General features: G+C 41.1%; 1 protein-coding gene across 1 annotated transcript in view; it reads left to right on the top strand.

Moving 5' to 3' along the window:
- The window catches only part of braf (B-Raf proto-oncogene, serine/threonine kinase), a 26,850-nt gene that overhangs the window by 9,715 nt on the left and 8,497 nt on the right, over positions 1-8,638 (top strand). The window contains exons 7-16 of the mRNA XM_017426359.3: positions 1,397-1,516; positions 1,627-1,786; positions 3,053-3,092; positions 4,645-4,781; positions 4,857-4,974; positions 6,451-6,535; positions 7,103-7,279; positions 7,359-7,405; positions 7,664-7,782; positions 8,193-8,324. Coding sequence (XP_017281848.1) covers positions 1,397-1,516; positions 1,627-1,786; positions 3,053-3,092; positions 4,645-4,781; positions 4,857-4,974; positions 6,451-6,535; positions 7,103-7,279; positions 7,359-7,405; positions 7,664-7,782; positions 8,193-8,324 — 1,135 coding nt within the window. The remainder of the gene's footprint in view (positions 1-1,396; positions 1,517-1,626; positions 1,787-3,052; positions 3,093-4,644; positions 4,782-4,856; positions 4,975-6,450; positions 6,536-7,102; positions 7,280-7,358; positions 7,406-7,663; positions 7,783-8,192; positions 8,325-8,638) is intronic.

Here is an 8,638-nt window from a genome sequence, read left to right on the forward strand (position 1 = left end):
ATTGGTGTTCAGGAAGCACTTATGCATTTATATGTACATTATAATGTTGCTTTTGTTGTTTTAATTCATGTAAATACACTGGTGTGATACCTTAGTATATGTTTTGGACCAAAACATATACTAAGGTATCACATAATAGACATATACCAAAACCTTTGGTATTTGTCTATTTTGGATTTATAGCCCCCCCTGGAGAAAACTCCACCAGCCGCCACTGGTCTGGATCTGATTGCAGAAATGACTGGTTCTGTTATTTACTTAGTTCTAAATAGTAGAAGAATTAAGGCTCATGGGAAAACTATTCCCTAAATTCTCTGAAACTTTAACCCAACCTGTGGAGTTTCCATCAGACCCAGATGCTTAACCTCAGCTCCTCACTGAGTTCAGATCAGCCACCAGTCAAACATGGATGGCCACCTCTACAAACACAATTCATGCTTCTCACAACTTGTGCTTATTTCATCCTTTACTCATGCAAGGTTAATGAATGTAGCACAAGATGTGTCAGCAACACAACAAACTGTTTAAAAGCAAAGGAAGCATCTTAGCAAGAGCAACTCTTTGCTGCTATTTTATAATTTAGGACTTTTACTCGTTTCATGTTTTTGCTGAGAAATGACCGTGGCTGCAGGGTTGAATTAAAGTTTACTTCACCAACTCCAAGTCCTGCATTTGAAAACCCTCTAACAAAAGAGGCTAGAGTCCAGTGGTGGCGTGCTTTACACCACTGCTTGGATGCAGCTGCTCGGATATGAAAACTCGTTCCATGAAGCTCTCTACGTACTGTTCTCGAGCTAACCTGAAGGCCACATGAGGTTTGGAGTTCTGCAGAACGTTTAGCAGCAAGGTGCCTGCCATAGGAAAGCATTTTAGGCACTAGAGTACACGGTGAAGCTATGGGCCTGCCAGAGGAAAGGGAAATGGTAGAATGCATATCGCCTGCTGTCTTTTCAGGCCACAGTTGTAGGCTAAGCACATCTTATGATGAGAACTTGAGTTCTAAATGAAAAATAACTTTGTGTGGTCTCATGTGATGCTTCGATATCCGTCAGATCTCCAAGTATGTGTTGTGAATGTCTCTCACCTACTACTGCATCAAACTTTAGCTCAGCATCTTAAAAACTGACTATTTATTGCTTTTTTTGTGTTTCCTAATGTCAGCTGGCTGTAATGGCTATCCTTGATTGAGTTGACTCCAAATATTAAGGAGTTTTAGGTGTACATCTAATGATTACTTTCTAAGAGTTTAAATAAAATCCCTTCAGTGGTTCATGAGATTTTTTGCTAACACGCACAAGCACTACACTTGGGCAAAAAACATGAGCCTTTGTCCCTTTCTGTGGCCTTGCTAATCATAATTTGTAACTAATTGGTCTCATTGATGTGTGTTCTGCAGCTTGTTGCTTGTATCCAAGTTTTTCGAGCATCACCCGTTCAGTCAGGAGGAGGTCTCCTCAGAAGGAACGACCCCTGTGTCAGAGGTCTGTCCGTCCCTCCCCCCGTCTGACTCCACCAGGTGAGTGGGCCTTCTCCCACTTCATCAATACAGCACGGAGTTATATTTTCTGCTTTTGTGTACATTTGTTTTGTGTTTGAGCTTCTAATTCTCAGATCTCATCTCTTCAGATCTATGTGCCACACCACTGTGTCCCCGTCCAAGTCCATCCCCATCCCAACTAGTTTCAGACCCAACGAGGAGGACCACCGTAACCAGTTTGGCCAGCGGGACCGTTCGTCCTCCGCCCCTAATGTCCATATCAACACCATCGAGCCTGTCAATATCGACGTAAGTCTGCGGTTCCTCCTCTGGTCAGGAAGATGATGCTGATGATCAGCTCTGACTGAAATTTGAAAGTCAGACAAAAACTCCTGCGGTCCTCTAAACCTTCACACGTCCTCCTCTTTTCAACAAGCCATAAGAGCTATTATTGTGTTTTTCTCTTGTAAAACTTGTCAAGTTTGATGAATAACATCAGCAGTGACTCTAATTACACTCAGTGGTCCACCAACATTTGCAGAATTACAAGCAGTTCCTGCTTTACAGATGGCGGCTGATTCTTCTGTGTGGGTCCAGGTTGGGCATGGGCCAATATGGGATTCTGACCGTTTGGTAACTTTGAGCAAAAATCCAAAACAAAAATTCAAAATTGCATTAAATAATGTATTTGCTTTTATTTAAAAAAAAAAAAAAAACCCAATTACTGTTACTTTTGCTGACTAATATCCCAAGTTGCTTGATAATAATATTTTATAGGTAGAATAATATAATACAAAATAAAAGTTCATATTATTTAATTTTAATGCACAGATAGAAACAAAAACGCTGACAAAACACTGTTTAAAATCAGTGTGTCCGCTTTTTCCTGCATTCAGAACAGTTGTTAAACAAATTTGTGATCAACACTTTTATTAGGGGTCCAAACCCACAGACGCAAAGGAAACTTTTCCATTTTTTATTATTTTCCATCTGATTTTTTCTTCCGTTAGACCAAACTGCAAGGAGTTTTGGGATGTTACTTACATGGTGGTAACCAGGGCTTACTTTAGCAAACCACAAACATACAGATATGTTTACCTATAGGGGGTGCCATCATTGCATTTTGCATTTTTGCATTTTGTCTTGTAATTTCTAAATTGTAAGTTTCACAATTTAAAGCCTTATATCTACTCATTCATTCCCTGCACTGTACTCAATTAGATGCTATAGGCTACTGAATATATACATATTATCCAGGCTACAATTAAAATAAATACACATTTTTTGCACCTAATTGGAATCCTAATTTAAGTCACATTTACAAATAAATTAAATTAACATAAATGACAAAGTGCAAACAAAGCACCAACACACGTCTCACGTTGGGTTTTTTTTGTTTTGGGGGGATTTTTGGGGTCAAAAAGGCCATTTTATATTGACTATTGATTTATAATAGCAATTGTATATATTGTGTTATCTGTTGGCAGCTTCTGTTTGTAACTTGATTCACAAGCAGCAGATCACTTTTCCTGATACATATTACCATTTTCTTCCTTTCCTTCCTTTTCATTTTAGGACCTTATTCGAGATCAGGGCTTGCAGAGGTCTGATGGAGGTAAGGATCTTTAAAAAAAGGCTTCAGGCTTGTTGGCGCTCCCTTCTCATGGAAAAGTCTCTTGGTCTTTCATATCCACAGTGCTTTGAAAAGGCGTCATAGCTGTTGAGCTTTTCCATGTTTTCTGTTCATAAACATGAATGTACTTTGATCTTCAACATTTCATTGTTGTTCTAACTCAGGGGTGTCCAGTCCTGGTCCTGGAGAGCCACCATCCTGCAGGTTTTCCTTGTTTCTCTGCTCCAACACCTGATTCAGAGGTTAAATCACCTCTTCATGTTCTGCAGAAGCCTGTTAATCACCCATTGATTCAAATCAGGTGTGTTGGAGCAGAGGAACAAGGAAAACCTGCAGGATGGTGGCCCTGAGGACCAGGATTGGACACCCACGCTCTAGCTGGACGTTTTGGGTCATCTCTTCTTTAAAGCTGTCCTCTCACTGAGCTGTGACTGTTGGAGACTAACTTTATTTTGTTGCCGTCTCACTAAATTCTGAGTGTTTGTGACAAACAAGCTATGTCCCTAATTTATGAAAGTCGTGGTTTATTTTCATGAACTATTCTAGGCCGTGCGCATTGTTTTATTACCCACCCCCACCTACATTGGACCGACTGTGACAGCCACCCTCACGTTTATGACTTAATCACCTAGAGTACATTTGAGAAATAAAGATTTGAACCAGTTTCTTAAATTATTGTTTATCATTGGAATGTTTTGTTTTTTTTAGCTTTTCATGTTTTCTGTCGTAAGGAGAGGTCCTGAGCAGGTGTGAAAGCAGTCCTCAAGAATTACAGAAATTGAATTGAGAATTATTTGAGACACCCATTATAACTCAGCAAAGTATTCTTACAGATTTTGAATATGTTCAAAAATTCAAGCAACAAGACTGTTAGCTTCTGCAACTTGTACAAGGAGTTTGAGGACTCTTAGAACGTTTTGAAGACTCCATCAGTTTCCCAATCTGTTGTCCTCCTTGTCAACAAGACCCCAGATACATGAACTCCTTCACTTGAGCTGTAATTTTCCCAACCCGGAGGTGGCACTTCTTTCTTTTCTGATCTGAAGACATCTTCATCCCACCTGCTTCACTTTTGACTGCAGATTCAATGAGACCAACAGGACCATGTGATCTGAAAAAAAAACAACAACAAGGCAATCCGAAAGCCTCCCCCCAAACTGGAGACCTTTTACCTCTTGACTACACTGAAAAAGTCTGTCCATAAAGAATCCAACATTTAATGGAAACGAGTTTGATGTGACCCAAACCCACACTCCAGTTATACAGGGACTGAATGTGGATTTTGTCCTCGGAGATCCCACCTCATAATGTCCAGGACCTATAGGATCTGTTATTGTTTGGTAACTGATACCACAGACAGGTCTGTGAGTCAAAGCTCTCCAGCAGCAAAAGGGTTGCCTTATTAAAATTTGGCATGTGGTCTTAATGTTATGGTTGATCTGAGCATGTTGGTTTTGTTTTAGCTTGTTTGATCTCTGCTTCGATTGGTCCTTCCAGCCTTTCTCACCTCTTTACGGTCTATCATCCTCTCCAGGCTCTACCACCGGGCTCTCAGCCACCCCTCCTGCATCTTTACCAGGATCACTGACCAATGTCAAGGTCCCACAGAAGTCACCGTGCCAACAGAGAGAGCGCAAGTCATCCTCTTCATCCGAGGATCGCAATAAAATGGTGAGACTGTCAGAGCTGCAGTGCTGGGCTGTTGTACGATGGGTTCTTACGCAGACTTTGTGTCCTGTGGAACAGAAAACTCTGGGGAGACGGGACTCCAGCGATGACTGGGAGATTCCTGAGGGTCAGATCACCCTGGGTCAGAGGATAGGCTCGGGATCCTTTGGAACCGTTTTCAAAGGAAAGTGGCATGGTAAGATCCTTGTAATGATACCACAATCGGTGAGTCTGCAGGAACTCATTTTCATATACATTATATTGCCAAAAGTATTTGCTTGTCTCCCTTCACAAACATATGAACTTGAATAACATTACATTCATAATTCATAGGGATTAATATGATGTCGGCTTACTCTTTACAACTATAACAGCTTCACCTTTTCTAGGAAGGCTTTCTACAGCTTTAGGAGTGTTTATGGGAATTTTTGACCATTCTTCCAGAAGCTCATTCGTGACATCAGACCCTGATGTTGGACTAGAAAAGCAGTCTCTGCTTTAATTCATCCCAAAGGTGTTCTGTCAGGTTGAGATCAGAACTCTTCCACACCAAACTCACTCATCCATGTCTTCATGGACCTTGCTTTGTGCACTGGTGCTCAGCCATGTTGGAACAGGAATGGACCATCCCTATAGTGCAGGGATTCCCATCTCCAGTCCTTGAGGAACACTGTCCTGCATGTTTTTATTGTTTCCCTGCTCTTTAGCAGGTTATATCCCAGAGGAGACATTTAAACTCCCAACTTTTGTAGTTTATCTGCTTTATGATTGCTTTTATGATTATTTATGATGTCACAAGATCATAAAAACAACCTAATGCAGACATGATACCTGTGATGTTAGCATCATGCTAGTGCCACCTGATCTTCTTATGTGCAGCTGCATCCTGATACAGTCTGACAGAGTGCCAGAGGAGGTCCTGGGGGCATGTGGCAATTGTTGTAGGATTGTCGTGGTATCGTGTTGCTGACGTATAGAGCACGGTGACGGAGCAGGAGAGCGTTTTTGATGCAGGAAATGACAGAAAACCATTTGGTGCACACTAAGAGCGTAGCAGCTTTGATTGTTTTTGCACTGAAGGAGGTTTTCCCAATATGTTGAGATCTAGCAGGTTTTTATAGGTTGTAGACAGAGTAACGTGGTTGTCATTTAGTGTGAAGGGAGTGTCTAAATAAGCCCCTCTTTAAGATGTTTTCTACACTTCATATGTCCACAGATTTCTGCTTTCAAGTCTACATAGATTCTTGTTTTATTACATTCTTATCAAACCACTGAAATTGTGTGACTGGGCTGCCTTCCTAAACAAATGTGAATAATTGAAAATTCAACATGACCTGATGTCTCAGATTCTTCGGTGGTTGTCATTTAATTAAAGAAGGCTGAGATGTTTCAGCACAGGAGCTTTCATCTCACAGTGATGAAATATGTGAGGAAGTTTCCAAGGTGTTTACTAAAATGAAATCAAGCAAACATAAGTAGGAGTCATGTCTAGTGGTGATGTGTGAAGGAGCCATCCTGTGTGGTACCTAACATAACTGAAAGATTTTCACTTTCTATTATAAAAAAAAAAACAAACTTGAATGAATGACTTGAAGGAGGTTTGAATTGCTCGTTATGGATTATTGTTTTTCTCCCTGTAAAGTTGAACATATTTGTTGTTGCTCTGCTGCAGGTGATGTGGCAGTGAAGATGCTGAACGTCACCGCTCCCACACCACAGCAGCTTCAAGCCTTCAAGAATGAAGTGGGGGTCCTCAGGTATGTTCTGTCTTCACTGTGCTCCATTGATGATCTCTAACCTCCTGACTTGATTCTTTTGAACAACGAGATCCTTCTGATGTTTTCAAGCCTCTGTAACCCTCAGATTTTACTGTAGAATGTCAGGACAGCTGGACTTTATTTCAAGCCGATCAGAGTCCCGTTATTTAATGGCAGGTGTGTAACCATGAAGAACAAATTCTGTAAATGAATCAGGAGGTATTAGTAATGGTCTACAGGCGTGCAGATTTATGCAACCAACTTATTGCATCTTCTACTTTTCATATTTTTCCACATAATTTATTTTTTTAGTTGATTGTACAGATATTTGTCACAATAAAAGTGGGAAAAGAATTTTTTTTTTTTTTTATATCAAAAACCTGAAAAGCCAGCCAATGAATTTTGGGAATCGATGCAAAATGAAAGAAATTAGGTTGAGAAACTTTTTTTATTTCATCACAGAGGGTATTAAAATAAAAAATTAGATGTACAAAAAAGTTTTTCTCTTTGCCAAAGTGTTTTTCTTTTTTAAAGTTTATTTAGACGTGTGTTTGCGCTCTCCACCAGAAAAACCCGTCACGTGAACATCCTGCTGTTTATGGGTTACACCACCAAGCCCCAGCTGGCCATCGTCACCCAGTGGTGTGAAGGCTCCAGCCTGTACCACCATCTGCATATCATTGAGACCAAGTTTGAGATGATTAAACTGATCGACATCGCCCGGCAGACTGCTCAGGGCATGGAGTGAGTCCCCGCCCCACAACAAAGACAGACTATCAGTCTTCCAGCTGCGTATTCTAACAATGTTTCTGTTTGTCCTCAGTTACCTGCATGCCAAGTCGATCATCCACAGAGATTTGAAGAGCAACAGTATCCTTGGAAAGTGTTTGTTACCATAGGCCAGTGGTGTCTAATCTTGATCCTGCAGGTTTTAGTTGTTTCTCTGCTTTGACACACCTGAGGGATTAACAGGCCTCTGCAGAACTTGAAGAACCTGCTGAAGAGCAGAGAAACCTATAAAACATACAGGATGGTGGAGCTCCAGGACCAGGACTGGACACCACTGTTTTAGGCTGAAGTTCTCAGCTGCTCTGTGTTGATTTTTCCCTCACCCCCCACCCCTCTCAGATATTTTCCTCCATGAGGATCTGACGGTTAAGATTGGTGACTTTGGCCTGGCTACAGTCAAGTCTCGCTGGAGCGGCTCCCACCAATTCGAACAGCTGTCAGGCTCCATACTTTGGATGGTCAGCAGCAACTTTAAAACCTTGTCGGACCACTTTGGCATTACTGTGTTTTTTATGACAGATGTTCTGCAAATGTAGTTTCTGTTCAGAAAAAAAAAAATCTACTGTCAGCTGTTATAAAAACACAGATTGCGATCAGTTCAAATGGACCGTTCTCATTTGGGTTCTACAAAACACTACTTGGATTGCATGCACACTGGCTTCAGGATTTTTTTAAGCTTTTATGAAATGAAAACAATAGCAGCATCAGGCTGCATGCTAAGGTTACAAAATGTGAAGGAAGTCAGAATATTTTCTTAAGCTGTGGAAAACAGTAGACTGCCCCTGTCAACACATGAATGATGATGATGATGATAATAATATCAGGAGCAAAGAGGGCAAAAAGTGTAACTGTGTGTGTTCATCATCAGGCTCCAGAAGTGATCCGGTTGCAGGACAAGAATCCCTACAGCTTTCAGTCGGACGTCTACGCCTTTGGGATTGTGCTTTATGAGCTAATGTCAGGAGCTCTGCCCTACTCCAACATCAACAACAGAGATCAGGTGAGGCTGTGATGAACTCCATATTTTTGCATCCTACCACCAGGGATGGAAATTAGCACCCGCCACCGGCCAAATGTGGGTAAATATTTGAATTTGATCAACACACGCCACTGTGGCGGGTTGGCAATTTGAACAGAAAAGGTGTTATTTGTCCTCCTGACATATAGGGGGCAGCAATGTGCTCGAGTTGCTGCTAAATGCAAGAAGGAGAAAAGTTTAGCAGAGACTCTTTACCAGTTGGTGGCGGTATTGATTCCTTCAGTTGTTTACCAACCACCAATAAAAATCAAGAAGAAGAAGAAGAAACAATTTGA

This window comes from Kryptolebias marmoratus, linkage group LG1 (assembly GCF_001649575.2).
Source record: "Kryptolebias marmoratus isolate JLee-2015 linkage group LG1, ASM164957v2, whole genome shotgun sequence".
Classification (NCBI taxonomy): domain Eukaryota; kingdom Metazoa; phylum Chordata; class Actinopteri; order Cyprinodontiformes; family Rivulidae; genus Kryptolebias; species Kryptolebias marmoratus.